This window comes from Sinocyclocheilus grahami, unplaced genomic scaffold, assembly GCF_001515645.1.
Source record: "Sinocyclocheilus grahami isolate Dianchi unplaced genomic scaffold, SAMN03320097.WGS_v1.1 scaffold661.1, whole genome shotgun sequence".
NCBI lineage: Eukaryota > Metazoa > Chordata > Actinopteri > Cypriniformes > Cyprinidae > Sinocyclocheilus > Sinocyclocheilus grahami.
Window position 1 is genome coordinate 1220479 of NW_015505840.1, and position 15732 is coordinate 1236210.

General features: G+C 39.4%; 1 protein-coding gene and 1 long non-coding RNA gene across 2 annotated transcripts in view; both read right to left on the reverse strand.

Moving 5' to 3' along the window:
* The window catches only part of LOC107558821 (nuclear mitotic apparatus protein 1-like), a 16531-nt gene extending 1094 nt beyond the window's left edge, over positions 1-15437 (reverse strand). The window contains exons 1-21 of the mRNA XM_016242508.1: positions 15388-15437; positions 14780-14829; positions 12817-12902; positions 12661-12740; positions 11876-11961; positions 11372-11457; positions 11216-11295; positions 10431-10516; positions 9323-9494; positions 9099-9210; positions 8894-9011; positions 8678-8818; positions 8442-8555; positions 4613-8248; positions 2928-4082; positions 2630-2839; positions 2361-2521; positions 1987-2269; positions 1031-1238; positions 628-764; positions 221-550 (exon numbers count right to left, since the gene is read on the reverse strand). Coding sequence (XP_016097994.1) covers positions 221-550; positions 628-764; positions 1031-1238; positions 1987-2269; positions 2361-2521; positions 2630-2839; positions 2928-4082; positions 4613-8248; positions 8442-8555; positions 8678-8818; positions 8894-9011; positions 9099-9210; positions 9323-9494; positions 10431-10516; positions 11216-11295; positions 11372-11457; positions 11876-11961; positions 12661-12740; positions 12817-12902; positions 14780-14821 — 7323 coding nt within the window. The 5' untranslated portion in view covers positions 14822-14829; positions 15388-15437. The remainder of the gene's footprint in view (positions 1-220; positions 551-627; positions 765-1030; positions 1239-1986; positions 2270-2360; positions 2522-2629; positions 2840-2927; positions 4083-4612; positions 8249-8441; positions 8556-8677; positions 8819-8893; positions 9012-9098; positions 9211-9322; positions 9495-10430; positions 10517-11215; positions 11296-11371; positions 11458-11875; positions 11962-12660; positions 12741-12816; positions 12903-14779; positions 14830-15387) is intronic.
* On the reverse strand, positions 10434-11453 carry LOC107558858 (uncharacterized). Its single transcript, XR_001605531.1, has 3 exons — positions 11372-11453; positions 11216-11295; positions 10434-10516 (listed from the first exon to the last, which is right to left on the reverse strand). It is a non-coding gene; the product is annotated as an uncharacterized lncRNA (long non-coding RNA).
* Positions 15438-15732: the final 295 nt, after the last annotated feature.

Here is a 15732-nt window from a genome sequence, read left to right on the forward strand (position 1 = left end):
ATATATATATATATATATATATATATATATATATAAAATAAAATTCTACTGTATAATAGGAGAAATCTCCAAGTTTTATTTTAAAGGGTTGTTGTGAAGAAATGACTCTCAATCAGCTCAATCAACCAAAACAACCAAACAATTAACTGAGATCAATAATTGATCAAAATATAATACATTTTTTTTTTTTTTTTCTAAACTGGCATTTGTTCTCTTGTACCTCAGGTGTGTCTGGACCTCGCAGTTGGGATCCAGGGCGTTTGGGAGCCAACGGGCTGCGTTTATTTTCTGAAGCACGTGAGCTTGTTTTTGTGAGCTGAGCGGCCCGGTGAGCAGCAGTGCTGGACCGGATCTGACCCGGCAACATGGTGGCGCGCTGGGGCTGGGAGTTCGCAGAGCTCTGGCTCGAACTTGGTGCAAGAGAGAAGCGGCGAGAGTTTAGGGACTCTAGGATCTGACCAGGCATCACGGATGCACGTCGGATCGTCTCATGCGGGTCACCCATTCGCAGGTCCTCGTCTGTTATGGTGAACGAAGGACCCAGACTGGGCTGTCGAGGCAAAATGATACAGTTTGATTCTGGTCTTATACAAGCAATGCAGCTAAAGCGAACTCTTCCAAGCTTACCCTGGACTCCAGCGGGTAGCTGCTCTTCAGGTGGGGCAGACAGGCTTTGTTTCGCGTCTGCAGTTCTGCGATGCGCATCCAGTCATCAGCAGCATGCTCTGGTTCATTCTCTGCTCCAATACAGAATGTACTGGTGGCTACACAACACACAAAATTCTCATATATAACTAAAATGTAAAAAACGTATTTAATAAAAATAATGTAATAATAAATAATTGTATACAGTACACACTGATACACCAGATGTCCTAAAATAAACTAAAACTGAAATAAATATTATAGAAAATAAAAAATCTAGAAAATATAAAAATAAAAACCAATTCGAAATAAGAACTATAATAGTATCTCAATGATACTAAAATGTCACTGGTAATCCACAGAGTAGCTATAAGCAACTTTTCACCTCTTGGTGGGCCAACGTTGTGCACGGTGCTTCTGCGGTATCCAGGCAGACTCTGAAAGGTGTCTGCTTTTGATAAAGTTGCGACAGCACTTTCCTCCGAGAGGTCCATGGAGAATGGCCGTGAATGCTGAACTGCCAAGTTGGGCTGAGATCGGGCAGAGTGCAGACTAGAAAATGACTCCTCGCCTTCAGCACTTCCTGATCTCTTCTAAACAAGCAAGAGTAAAAGAAAAAAAAAAAACACTTTAGAAACTTTGCGACCCAGTACGAGAGAAAAAAAAGAGACCTGACCAAGGAGCCATGAACAGAGGTAGTACTAGTCAAAGTGCATTTTAAGGCAAGTTAGTTTTCTAGAGATGTAACGACTCACGATGTGATACGATTCACGACACTGATTTCACAATATGATTTTCTCACAATATGTTTTAACAAAATTAGATTGAAGACAAATTATAAATCAAAAGGTGTCCTTTTGATCATTTCTCAGACAAAACACTGCACATCTCTTTGTGAAATTTAAATTGCATAATTTTGAAATCTGAAGCAATAACTGAAAGGTCTGACTTTAGCTTTGTGAAACTACACTACATAAAACATCTGAACGAAACAAAAACAGCAGGTGGCGCTTATGGAACAACTCCTATATAGCATTTCCTTGGTTACCGCTGTAAACACAGCATCTGCACTTATAAATACTACCCTATTATGTATTATACAGAGGTAAGATGAAAATAAATTACTAGGGATTTCCCACTTGCCAAACTCCCATTTAAAATGACATTTTTCAAATTGGCACCTGACAGGAACCGTCTCATAAATGTTGTTTCTTATGCTCGAAGACCATTAACCATTGGCTCTTTGATTTGGAAGGTGGGACTTACTTTACAAGAGCCAACACAACCTTTTTTGAACCCAAGAAAGTGCAGGAGGCAAGTAGAAGGTTGTGCATTTCCTACCTTAGCCATGGTGATGTTGATAACTTGCGTAGTACGTCGCCTGCGAGCCGAAGCGGTCAACTTTGCAGAGTCAACCACAAGATCGCCAATGGAAGTGATACTGGACTCTAGTTTGTGTTCAAAGGCATCGTTGTGGTCTCCTTTACGCTTGTTGCCTTGTTGACTCAAAGGCGTGAAGTAGAGAGTCTCCAGGGATTCGGCCCCCAAGGCACGACGTTTAGCGGCCAAGCGCTCAGAGCTACGAACCAGTGGAGTGCTGGATTCACCCAGTACTGCAGAACAACTGCCAAATTGGGAAAAAATGTACAATGATGCTGCATGAGTTCCATGGAATACCATGTTAGAAACCTATACAGTTGGGTTGGTTTAGTTACCTGTTAGCATTGAGTGAATCGTTCAGCTCAAACTCCAAGCTGTCTGTACTTGTGTCCTGCTGTTTATCTGGGACTCTGATGTACAGACTTTCTCTGTGTCTCATGTTCTCTTTGTCTTCCATCATCTTCTGCTCTCGCAGTTGCCTGTCAGCAAAGTCCACCTAAAACAAGCACACAATTAAACAAGAAATTGGACAGGAAACTAAAAAAAATGAGAGCTCGATTCAGTCTCATTTCCACATTCTTTAAATATTAAGCAGTAAACTAACTTCTGCCTTCAAGCTTTTCACTTTGGCCGCAAGCTTCTTCTCCTTGGTGCTCGCCTGGTCTAGTTCCATGCGAGCCAATGTCATTTCCGTCTCCAGAGCTTTGACTTCCCTCTTGCTGGCCTCCAACGAGTGCTCAAGAGTTTTGTTGAGCTCCTGAGCTTCCACCAGCAGCTGCTTTTTACCGTTGTAATGATTCTTGGCCTTCTCCACCTGAGGAAGTATAGCAAGTGATGATGCATAAATGATCATGCATAAATATGCACGAAAAAAACTAAGAAAGATGTGATTGTAAACAGACCTGTGCTTTGTAGTGCTCTACTGCTTCTGACTTAGTCTTCAGTTGCTTCAGGAGTTCCTGATTCTGCTCCTCACACTTTTGAGAAACCTTTTTAAGAGCAAGGGTGGAACCATTTTGCTCCTTTAACGTCAACTCCAGCTCAGCTTGAATCTTTTGGGAGGCGTCACACTCCCTCTGGAGAGACTGGTTGAGAGAACTCAGGTGGTCCTTTTCTTGCCTCAGCATCTCCAAATTCTGCTGGTACCCATCAAATTGACATTTGTCGACATTAATCTCAACAATCCTCTTCTCCAGGTCCTCTTTCGCCTGATGCATCTCAAGGACATCTTTCTCCTTTTGTTGGCACAGCAGTTCCATCTTCCTGAGCTTCTGATCCAAAGTTAGCAGAACTTGGTTTTTATCCGAGACGTCACGACTTGCAGTTTCCAATTGTCCCTGAAGGGTTTCAATCTTCTCTTCAAGCACTCTGTGGAGATCGTCTTCAGACTGTTTGGCCCTTAACTGCTGATCATTTATTTCATCTTTAAGAGAACTTATTTGAGCTTCCCTCTCAGAAGCAAGAGTAGAGACCTCTAGGATTTTAGCCTGAAGTTCACTTACATCTTTCTCAAGCTCCCGAGCCCTTTCTCTAAGGTTCTCTTGTTCACAAACCTCCTTTTTAAGCAACTGAACCTCAGATTCCTTTTGAGAAGCTGAAGTTGTAAACTCCACCACTTGCGTCTTAAGAGCAACTAAGTTCTCCTTTAATGTGTTGTGTTCAGCCTCTAAAACAGAAATCTCCTGTTGCTTCTGCACTTCATCTTCCTGGTAACTTTGGATTTCATCTTTGAGAGAGGTTACTTCAGTTGATAGGTGGTCCCTTTCCTTTCTCACCGTTTCCAAATTCTGCTGGTACTCCTCCAGTTTTTGTTGATTCTCAACAAGAAGCTCACCAATCCTCTTCTCCAGGTCTTCCTTTGAGTGTTGGATCTCAAGTACATCTTTCTCTTTTTGCTGGCAATTCAGTATCATCTGCGTCAGCTTCTGATCCAAGGACTCCAAAAGATGATCTTTGTCTGAGACGTCTCGACTGGCAGTTTTCAATTCTCCCTGAAGGCTTTCAACATTTTCTTCCAGCACTCTGCGGAGATCATCTTCAGACTGTTTAGCCTTCAACTGATCTTGAAGAGAATTAACACAAGCCTCCCTTTCAGAGGCTAGTGTGGAGACCTCTAAGATTTTAACTTGAAGTTCACTAACCATTCTCTCAAGTTCCTCATGCTTGGCAGTCTCAAGCTCCTGAGCCTTTTCTCTAAGGCTATCTAGTTGGTGAAGCTTGTCTTTAAGCAAGACAATTTCAGATTGCTTCTGTGAAGCTGCAGTCGTTTCTTCCACCAATTTCTTCTCAAGGCCATCCATGTTCTCCTTAAATGTGTTGTGTTCAGCCTCTAAAACGGATATCTCCTGTTGCTTCTGCACTTCATCTTCCTGGTAATTTCGGATTTCATCTTTGAGAGAGGTTACTTCAACTGATAGGTAGTCTCTTTCCTTTCTCACCGAAGCTTGTCTTTAAGCAAGACAATTTCAGATTGCTTCTGTGAAGCGGCAGTCGTTTCTTCCACCAATTTCTTCTCAAGGCCATCCATGTTCTCCTTAAATGTGTTGTGTTCAGCCTCTAAAACGGATATCTCCTGTTGCTTCTGCACTTCATCTTCCTGGTAATTTCGGATTTCATCTTTGAGAGAGGTTACTTCAACTGATAGGTAGTCTCTTTCCTTTCTCACTGTTTCCAAATTCTGCTGGTACTCCTCCAGTTTTTGTTGTTTCTCAACAAGAAGCTCACCAATCCTCTTCTCCAAGTCTTCCTTTGAGTGTTGGATCTCAAGGACATCTTTCTCCTTTTGCTGGCAATTCAGTTTCATCTGCGTCAGCTTCTGATCCAAGGACTCCAAAAGATGATCTTTGTCCATGATGTCACAACTGGTAGTTTCTAGTTGCTTCTGTAGGGTTTCAATCTTCTCTTCCAGCACTCTGCGGAGATCATTTTCAGACTGTTTGGCACTTAACTGCTGATCATTTATTTCATCTTTAAGATAACTTATTTGAGCTTCCCTCTCAGAAGCAAAAGTGGAGACCTCTAGGATTTTAGCCTGAAGTTCACTTATATCTTTCTCTAGCTCCTGAGCCTTTTCTTTAAGCTTCTCTTTGTCGCAAACCTCCTTTTGAAGCAACAGAAGCTCAGATTCTTTCTGAGAAGCTGTAGTTGTCAACTCCACCACTTGCGTCTTAAGAGCAGCCAAGTTGTGTTTTAATGTGTTGCGCTCAGTCTCTAAAAAAGAAGTTTCCTGTTCAATTTCTTGGTAATTTCGGATTTCATCTTTGAGAGAGTTTACTTCAGTTGACAGAATGGCTCTTTCATTTCTCACCATTTCCAAATTCTGCTGATACTCCAGCAGCTGTTGTTTCTCAACAACAAACTCACCAATCTTCTTCTCCAAGTCGTCCTTTACCTGATGCATATCAAGGACATCTTTCTCCCTTTGTTGGCACAGCAGATCCATCTGCTTCAGCTTCTGATCCAAAGTCTGCAGAAGTTGGTCTTTGTCTGAGACGTTTCGACTGGCAGTTTCCAATTGTCCCTGAAGGGTTTCAACCTTTTCTTTCAGCACTCTACGGAGATCATCTTCAGACTGTTTAGCCTTCAACTGATCCGTCAACTGATCTTGAAGAGAATTAACACAAGCATCCCTCTCAGAGGCTAGTGTGGAGACCTCTAAGATTTTAACTTGAAGTTCACTAACCATTCTCTCAAGTTCCTCACGCTTGGCAGTCTCAAGCTCCTGAGTTTTTTCTATAAGGCTCTCTAGTTGGTGAAGCTTGTCTTTAAGCAAGACAAGTTCAGATTGCTTCTGTGAAGCTGCAGTTGTTTCCTCCACCAATTTCTTCTCAAGGGCATCCATGTTCTCCTTAAACGTGTTGCGTTCAGCCTCTAAAACAGATATCTCCTGTTGCTTCTGCACTTCATCTTCCTGGTAATTTTGGATTTCATTATTGAGAGAGGTTACTTCAGTTGACAAGTGGTCTCTTTCTATTCTCAATATTTCCAGATTCTGCTGGCATTCGGAAAGCTCTTGCTTCTCAACATGAAGTTTAACAATCCTCTTCTCCAGCTCCTCCTTTGCCTGATGCATTTCAAGGACATCTTTATCTTTTTGAAGGAAAAGCCCTTCCATCTCTTTGAGCTTTTGATCCAAAGAGCCCAGCAGTTTTTCTTTATCCGCAGCACAACGATTGACCATATCTAGTTCTCCTTGTAGGGTGCCAACCTTCTCTTCCAGCTCTCTGCGAAGATCTTCTTTAGACTGTTTGGCAAGTGATTGTTGATCCTTCATCTCACTTTGAAGGGAAATTACTTGAGCCTCTCTCCGAGAGGCAATTGTGGAAACCTCTAGAATTTTGGCCTGAAGCTCACTCACCTTTTTCTCAAACTCTTCACGTTTGATTGTCTCAAGCTCCAGAGCTTTTTCTTTCAGGGTCTCTTGATGGGAAAGCTCCTGTTGAAGCAAGAGGAGCTCAGATTCCTTTTTGGAAACTCTGGTTGTCACCTCTACCAACTGGTTCTGAAGAGCAGCCAGATTTTCCTTCAAAACGTTGTGGTCAGCCTGTAACAAAGACACTTCTTGCTGGGAACGGCAGATTTCCTCTTGGAGAGATGATACTTTAGCGGAGAATTGGTCTCTTTCTTTTCTCAGCATTTCTAAATTCTGCTGGCACTCATCCAGTTGTTGTTTCTGCTCAATAATCTTCTTTTCCAGGTCTTCCTTTGCTTGATGCATCTCAACGACATCTTTCTCTTTTTGTTGGCACAGCAATTCCACCTGCTTCAGCTTCTGATTCAAAGATTGCAGAAGACGGTCTTTGTCTGAAGCATCACGATTGGCAGTGTCTAGAAGTTCATGTAGATTTCCAACCTTCTCCTTCAGCTCATTGCGTAGATCATCCTCACACTGATTGGCCCTCAATTGTTGATCCTTCATCTCATCTTGAAGAGAACTTAGACAAGCTTCTCTCTCTGAGACAAGAGAGGTGACCTGTAGGATTGTGGCCTGAAGTTCACTCACGGTCCTCTCAAGCTCCTCACATCTGGCTTTCTCAAGCTCCTGAGCTTTTTCTCTCAGGGTTTCTTGATGGCAAAGCTCCTGCTGAAGCAAGTGGAGCTCAGATTCCTTCTGTGAAGCTGTAGCTGTCACCTCGGCCAACTGGTTCTGAATAGAAGTCATGTTTTCCTTTAATGCGTTGTGTTGTGCCTCTAAAAAAGACAATTTTTGTTGTTTCTGCACTTCATTTTCACTGTAATGGCAGATCTGCTCTTTAAGAGATGTTACCTCCGCTGACAGAACCAGCATTTCTTCTTGTTTTTCTGAAGCAACTGAAGAAGCAGAGTCAAGCTCTTGCTGAAGTTTCTTAACAGTGTCCTCATGCTCTTTTCGATTTGATTTGATCATTTTGTTTATTTCAATATTTTGTTCCTTCACAAGCTTTAATTCGTGGTCTACAGAGTCATAGTCATTCCTCAGATTTCTGATTTCTTCATCTTTTAGGGAAATCTGTTCAGACAGATCCAGAATTTGTGTTCGGAGGCTCTCGATTTTGGCCAAAGTCTGACTAACCTTATTCTCCTCCTCCGTTTTCTCCTGTCTGAGAATATTTATTTGCTCCTGAAGGTCTCTACTGGCCTGCAGATGCTCATCAAGCTCCTGCTGTAATGTGCATGCCTCATTTTTCAGGGATTCATTCTCTTGTACAACTTTTTGATGCTCTTCCAGCTTCTGCTCATATTCCTGAATGGTGGCTCTGGCACTTTGCAAGTCAACGATAAGGGCATTCAGGGCATCCTGCTGTGATGCTCTCTCCACTTCTAAACCCTGGATCTCAGTGTGCAGAGCATTAACCATCTTATCTAAAGAGGCAACCTTCCCCTCCAGTTCCTCTCTCTGTTGGCGAAGGTCAGCAGAGATTTTGATCTCTGCCGTCAACTGCACTTCCACCTGTTGCAGGCGAGAAACGTCACTTTCCAGAGCTGATATCTGTGCGGTAAGCATTTCCTTCTGTGTCCATAAAGCCTCCTGCAGTGTTTCTCTCTCTAAACGGATGTTATTGATGGACTGCTCCAGATCGAACACCGCCATTTGGAGTCTTTTGGTTTCCTTTTCAAAAGAGCCTCTCTCCTCAGCCAGCAAAGTCTCAACTTCTGCCTTCTCCTTCTCAAGACGGAAAATAGTGTCCTGAAGCTGAGCGAGTTTAAGAGTCAGATCTGCCAACTCCTGCTTAAGCTCCTCCCACTGAGAAAATGTAATGATTAAAAATGTTAGTCAGAATTGGTCAATTTCTGTGATGTTTTCAGTTCTATAAGAAATACTGTTGTCACATATATATGCTGTCCAATCATAATCAGTAATGTCTATGACTGAAAAAATATTGAAATACTGAACATAAGAAAGAAAATTATGATGAAAGAATGACAGAACATCTCACCTCCAAGATGGGCCCTAAAACCTCTCCTTTCTCCTGAGATTTAGCTTTCTGGAGTTCATCCTCCAGAACGGAGATCTTTCCCAGAAGGATCTGAACCTGCTCACTCAGACAATCCTGCACAAGGAGAACAGGAGCAGGAAAAAAGAACACAGATTAACACCAGAAAGTACAAAGTAAAAACATGCAGAACATGATTAACAAAATAATATAATTTCAATATAATTGAAATTATCGACCCTTTGTGTGACGGCCTCATTTAACTCCTTCTCCAGAAAATCTTTTCTGCTCTTCCACTCAGTCTCTGCCAATTCGTGAGCCAGTGTGAGTTTGGCAACTTCTTCCTCGGCTCTCACCAGCTGATCGAAGGTGTTTCGCACCTGATGGGACCAGAGAAATGTAAAAATGATCTGATCATGACTTTAAGCAGGACTTCAAAACAAACAGTATCTCACCTGTGCAGTAAGCGTTCCATTCTCCTCTGTCAGTTCATCAATCTTTCTCTCTTTTTGGGAGTTGTCTGTTTTTAAGTATTGGCACTGCTTTAGAACCTCATGCACTCTGTGGAGAAGACTGTACAAGAAAAAAAAATCACTTTAAAACAAACATTTTATTCAAATAATTACTGTAAACCCAAATGTGTCCCGTATTGCACCTCACCTCTCGTTCTTCTCCTGGAGCTCCAGCAGTGCGGCTTTATGGTCCTTCTCCAGCTCTCCTTGCTCCCGCAGCATTCGCTCCACCCTGTGCTGTAACTGCGAAATCAGACCCTCTGTGTGCAAAAGAGAAAAAGTAATTGAACCAAGTTCATATCAGAGCACCATAGTTCATCTCGTTCACTAAAATTAAAGGAAACATGGTGATGCATGGGTACTTATGAGTACCTTTCTCTGAGATGATGCTGATCTGATTGGCCAGTTCTTTCTCCAGCTCGTCTCTCACGTCTCCCTCATGCACCAATTCTTTCCGGAGTCTCTTCAACTGGAAATGTGGTGTGCTCATTACGTCCTGCACTGGAGAGCTGGAGGTCAAGGATGTATGGGTATTATTTAGTAACTACTTATTAATATTTCAGAACATATATAATGTTCAATGCATTATTACTATTGACATTTCATATTTGTTGATGTGTATGTGATTGCAATCCATGCTGCAGAACAAATTGCCCTCAAGGGGGACATTAAAACAAAGATAATTCGGTCTTTGCTGAAAGCGAAATGTCATTTTAGGATTTATGAAATTGTGTTGTAATAACTACCTTACTAAAGATTAAACAGCAAATTAGGGGTTTATTGAGGCAAAAGTTGTAGTTAATTGTAAGTTAATTGTGAGAATTGGTCCTCAAATTAAAGCATGACCTAAAATCATATGTAACTTTCTACAAAAAAATGTTAGTAAGCAAATTTTTCACAATCAAATCGTGTTAATGTGCACATTGTTTATGTCTTGTGGCTATACTATTGAAACATTAAAGTATTTTAACGTAGACAAATTGATTATCATTTCCATTGTAAATTTTGGTTTAAAAAGAAGTTTAAAAGCTAAATAAAGGAGGGAAAAAGTGGAAATACATTTTTGTGGCAATCAACATTATGCCACAAATGCTGTCAAATTTGAAAAAACAAATGCACAAACTCCTTTAAATATGAACATGTAAAAAGTCAGTTATATTATTTAACAAAATGCTGATTTTTACTGTAAACAAAAGCATTTTCTATTAGCATTGCCTTATTTGTCACCATACAGTTACAACTTTCAGAAGCAGTGACTCTTTTAACATTTTGCATGGTTTTAGTCATGAAGCTTCTTTTTATTAATTATTTACTACAATCATTTTTTTATTAACACTTAATTTAATTATGAGTAATATTTTTCATCTATTTTAATTTCATTTTATTGCAATTTTAAGTTATTTATTTTAATATTTTTTTTATTATGCATTTATTGAGTTTGAAAACCCCTGATTTAGAGCACAAATGTACAAATACACACCTTGGCCAGCTGAAGCTCCAGGTCAGTCCCTCCACTGATCTTCTGCAAGATGAGGGAACTTTGGCTTTTGGTGAGGTGAAAGTCATCTGCACATGGAGGAGAGAAGTTTATTTATGTTTTAACGCCATATCAGCAACAATGGCTATTTCATTATACAAAAACATACAAGAAACAACAACAGTACTCGTATACAATCTTTCAGTTAAATCAGTAACAAAAATTCTTCCAGCAGAGACTTTAAAAATTTTTTTTATTTTAGTATATCTTCTGGTCTAATATAGTTTAAAATTGGACATGCTATTAATATATGTTTTGAAAAATTCTTACACAAGTCACAGACTGGTTTCTCTTCTCCTTTCAATAAATATGAATGAGTGAGTCTTGAATGGCCAATTCGACGGAGGAGAGAAGTTGTAATACAGGAACCTTACCTTATATTAAGTATATAAAATTACAATAGGCTAGATTTCTAAACGTAAACTATTCTTATACGTTTCATATCATGCAAAGATTACAGGTTGTACATGGTCATGACAGGTGGGGAGATTACAAAATAGCTCAAGTCACTTTCAAGTGCCTTTCCGTATCCACGCTTTTCAAAAACAATGAGACATACGTAAAAGTGTGTTCTGTGTTAATCAACATTATGCCACAAATATTGCCAATAAAGCATAATGTGTCACTACTACAACAACATTTCACATTCACTGCCCAGTCCAGCATTAGTCTAAAAATGAAGCACAAAAGCATGAAATTCCAAAAAGACACAAGCATTTGTAACTCACCCTGCAAAACACTGAAGATGATTTCCACTTTCTTATAGAGGGATACGGTCTTAAAATCCTCGGTGTTCTCTATCCCCCTTCTAAAGTAACAGATCATGCATTTGTCAGAAGTAAATAGTTAGTGCTAGTTATAAGAGTCTCAAAGTGACAACTCACAGTTTGAAGCAGATCTTCAAGAGTCGAAGCCCATCTCTCATCGGAATGAACTCCCAGAGGTGCTTGTCTGGAAGCATGGTGTTTATCTGTCAAAAGGACAAGAGTCACCATATAAAACATCATAGAAGAACATTAAGTGTTTTAAATTATAAAACTGATGTTACAACCAGTGTTGGGGGTAACGCATTACAAGTAACGCGAGTTACGTAATCAGATTTACTTTTTTCAAGTAACTAGTAAAGTAACGCATTAATTTTTAATTTACAATAAAATATCAGAGATACTTTTTCAAGTAAGTAACTCCAGTTACTTTGTTTTCCCATTTATTGACTGACAAGTCTCCTGTCCCCAAGTTGAGAGAAATCGGGAGTAAGTGTAGAGGCGCTGTGTGAACAAGATGTTACTGTAGTTCTAGACTAAATGTCTCACTTGCACAAAAACAGATTCAGTATTTTATTGAGTTTGAAAACCCCTGATTTAGAGCACAAATGTACAAATACACACCTTGGCCAGCTGAAGCTCCAGGTCAGTCCCTCCACTGATCTTCTGCAAGATGAGGGAACTTTGGCTTTTGGTGAGGTGAAAGTCATCTGCACATGGAGGAGAGAAGTTTATTTATGTTTTAACGCCATATCAGCAACAATGGCTATTTCATTATACAAAAACATACAAGAAACAACAACAGTACTCGTATACAATCTTTCAGTTAAATCAGTAACAAAAATTCTTCCAGCAGAGACTTTAAAAATTTTTTTTATTTTAGTATATCTTCTGGTCTAATATAGTTTAAAATTGGACATGCTATTAATATATGTTTTGAAAAATTCTTACACAAGTCACAGACTGGTTTCTCTTCTCCTTTCAATAAATATGAATGAGTGAGTCTTGAATGGCCAATTCGACGGAGGAGAGAAGTTGTAATACAGGAACCTTACCTTATATTAAGTATATAAAATTACAATAGGCTAGATTTCTAAACGTAAACTATTCTTATACGTTTCATATCATGCAAAGATTACAGGTTGTACATGGTCATGACAGGTGGGGAGATTACAAAATAGCTCAAGTCACTTTCAAGTGCCTTTCCGTATCCACGCTTTTCAAAAACAATGAGACATACGTAAAAGTGTGTTCTGTGTTAATCAACATTATGCCACAAATATTGCCAATAAAGCATAATGTGTCACTACTACAACAACATTTCACATTCACTGCCCAGTCCAGCATTAGTCTAAAAATGAAGCACAAAAGCATGAAATTCCAAAAAGACACAAGCATTTGTAACTCACCCTGCAAAACACTGAAGATGATTTCCACTTTCTTATAGAGGGATACGGTCTTAAAATCCTCGGTGTTCTCTATCCCCCTTCTAAAGTAACAGATCATGCATTTGTCAGAAGTAAATAGTTAGTGCTAGTTATAAGAGTCTCAAAGTGACAACTCACAGTTTGAAGCAGATCTTCAAGAGTCGAAGCCCATCTCTCATCGGAATGAACTCCCAGAGGTGCTTGTCTGGAAGCATGGTGTTTATCTGTCAAAAGGACAAGAGTCACCATATAAAACATCATAGAAGAACATTAAGTGTTTTAAACTATAAAACTGATGTTACAACCAGTGTTGGGGGTAACGCATTACAAGTAACGCGAGTTACGTAATCAGATTTACTTTTTTCAAGTAACTAGTAAAGTAACGCATTAATTTTTAATTTACAATAAAATATCAGAGATACTTTTTCAAGTAAGTAACTCCAGTTACTTTGTTTTCCCATTCATTGACTGACAACTCTCCTGTCCCCAAGTTGAGAGAAATCGGGAGTAAGTGTAGAGGCGCTGTGTGAACATGATGTTTCTGTAGTTCTAGACTAAATGTCTCACTTGTACAAAAACAGATTCAGTATTCCTCAAGGTGAATGAAAACAGTGCAATGTAAACCTGCAATAATTAAATGTATTAAATAACACAAATATCTTTCATGCATTTAATCCCATTTTATTAATCAATATCTCTGCTGCCGACTTTCGATGATCCAATTCAGCCATATTAATAAGCAAAAATGACATATGTTTTTCTTTCTTTTTGTTTCATTGCTGAAGAGTGTTGAACTTTCTTCTCCTGCATTCTATGCTTCATGCAATCCAGAATGGCTGAGACGTATTCGTTTCACTTTTGGTGTGAAAGGGCCTTTACATTTGCCAAAAATAGAAATTTTTACATTAAAGGGGTCATATGATGCGATTTCAAGTTTTCCTTTCTCTTTGGAGTGTTACAAGCTGATTGTGCATAGATTAGATCCCTGAAGTTGCAAAGACTAAAGTCTCAAAACCAAAGAGATATTCTTTATCAAAGTTAAGACTCTGCCACACCCCCCTAAAACGGCTCGTTCTAACACGCCCCCACATATCTACCTCACTATGTGGAAATATTAGCATAATGCCGCCCAAATGTTCACGCAAAGAAAGAAGGCGTGGTTTCAGTAACCGCAGTTAGTGTTGAAGCAGCATGTCAGGGAGACGCTGTGTGTTTCTAGGCGAAAGCAAAAGCACTTTATTTGGCCTTCCGAAAGTAGATGCATTTAGGAATCTTTAAGATCACTTACAACAGAACAGCAATGCATTTTATGGACGACCGTTTCGTGAACCTAGGAGAGGAGGTAATTCTGACTTTGCTATGACAATCTGGCGCTTCTGAATCAGCTACTGTTTTGTTATTAGTTTAAGTATTTGCTATTGACTGTTCAAATGCAGAGTTTTGCGCATCGTATGTGTGTGTGCATGCACGCGCGTGTGAGAGAGAGAGAGAGAGAGAGGGGGGGGGTCACATCACAGTGGAGTCAGCTGTCTTAACCGTGGCTTGTGTACTGCAAACACATAGCAGTTTCATCACTGTGTCTGTCACGCGACTCTGTTTCCCTTTCGGGCTCTGTCTTTACATTTCTGACGAGTGCTTGCGGTGTTCGGCCAATCACAATGCACTGGGTCAGCTGGCCAATCAGAGCAGACTGCGCTTGTCGGAAGGAGGGACTTTGTAGAAAACGAAGCGTTTGAGAGAGGCGGGGCATAGAGGACTTACAATAATGTACAGTATTTGAAAAATAATGTGTTTTTTGAACATTAAAGCATGTCAACATATTCTGTTACACCAAATACACAAAATATTGATATTTAAAAAAAGCATCATATGACCCCTTTAAAAACAAATTAGCAAGCCTAGCCCAAATGAGAAAAAGTAACGCAATTAGTTACTTTTTTAGGGAGTAATGCAATATTGTAATGCATTACTTTTAAAAGTAACTTTCCCCAACACTGGTTACAACACTTAAACATGTCAACAGACTACAATAACTGAGACTAATAATCTCATATATTAGTCAGTTCTTTGAATAAACAGCAAAATTGGATGACACTCTTACCCATGCCAAAAGCGGTCCCACCTTGTTCATATTAAACTTCATGGTGGACTCTATTAAAAACATATTTTAAAATGTTACTACAGCAGCACATAAGGTGGCAGAAGAAACAAACCTAGGCTTAATATTTAATGAAAAAGACCTGTTGTAATTCAACTAGGAAAATAACACACCCTAAGAAGCGTGCTTAATGTTTACACCTAGTTTTAGACTTCTGAATAAAAGATGCTACAACAGGCCAAAGTGAACAATTCTAAGCATACAAGACAACATGTGTGTATTTTGATGATAATGAAGAAAATCCACACCTAACGTTATGCATTAAATAAAATCACAAACACATATCTATTTTAAAATATAGTGCACATCTATAGCCTTAACATAAACATGCCAAAGTGTTATGCAGGGCAGATAAACGCAATATAATCATACCTGCAGTATAATTATAATCAACAAGGAAGCAAGTGTGTTTTGAATAGTTTGTTTACTCTGCAACGTTTTGCCCGCTAACTTTTTACAAAGTTTAATCTTAAAAAACAACACCCTCATAAAACGCCATATGAAGCTGAATATAATTTTTTTATATATTGATGAATTAAATGTTTTTTTACCTTGATTTTAGGGCGAGATGAAGCAAGGATACACATCGAATCACTCGCTGAAACGATTTTAAATTCAAACGCACAGCGTTTACTGTATTTGAACAGCGATTGGCCGTCATGCTTCGTTCTCATTGGCTGTCTCAAATCAAAGTAGCCAATGGAAACGCTGCTTCTTCCGCAACGCCCCTGTAGTCTTTCAAATCTCTCCGCTTTTTTTTTTGGAAACACCAGATGTCACGTATATTCCACTTTTAGTTTTAGAGAATTTAGAAAATATAGAGTTCACAGCCATATTCAATGATGAAACGGACAAAGAAAGCGAAGTACGAAAAAGGTAATCGCACCAGAAACGAA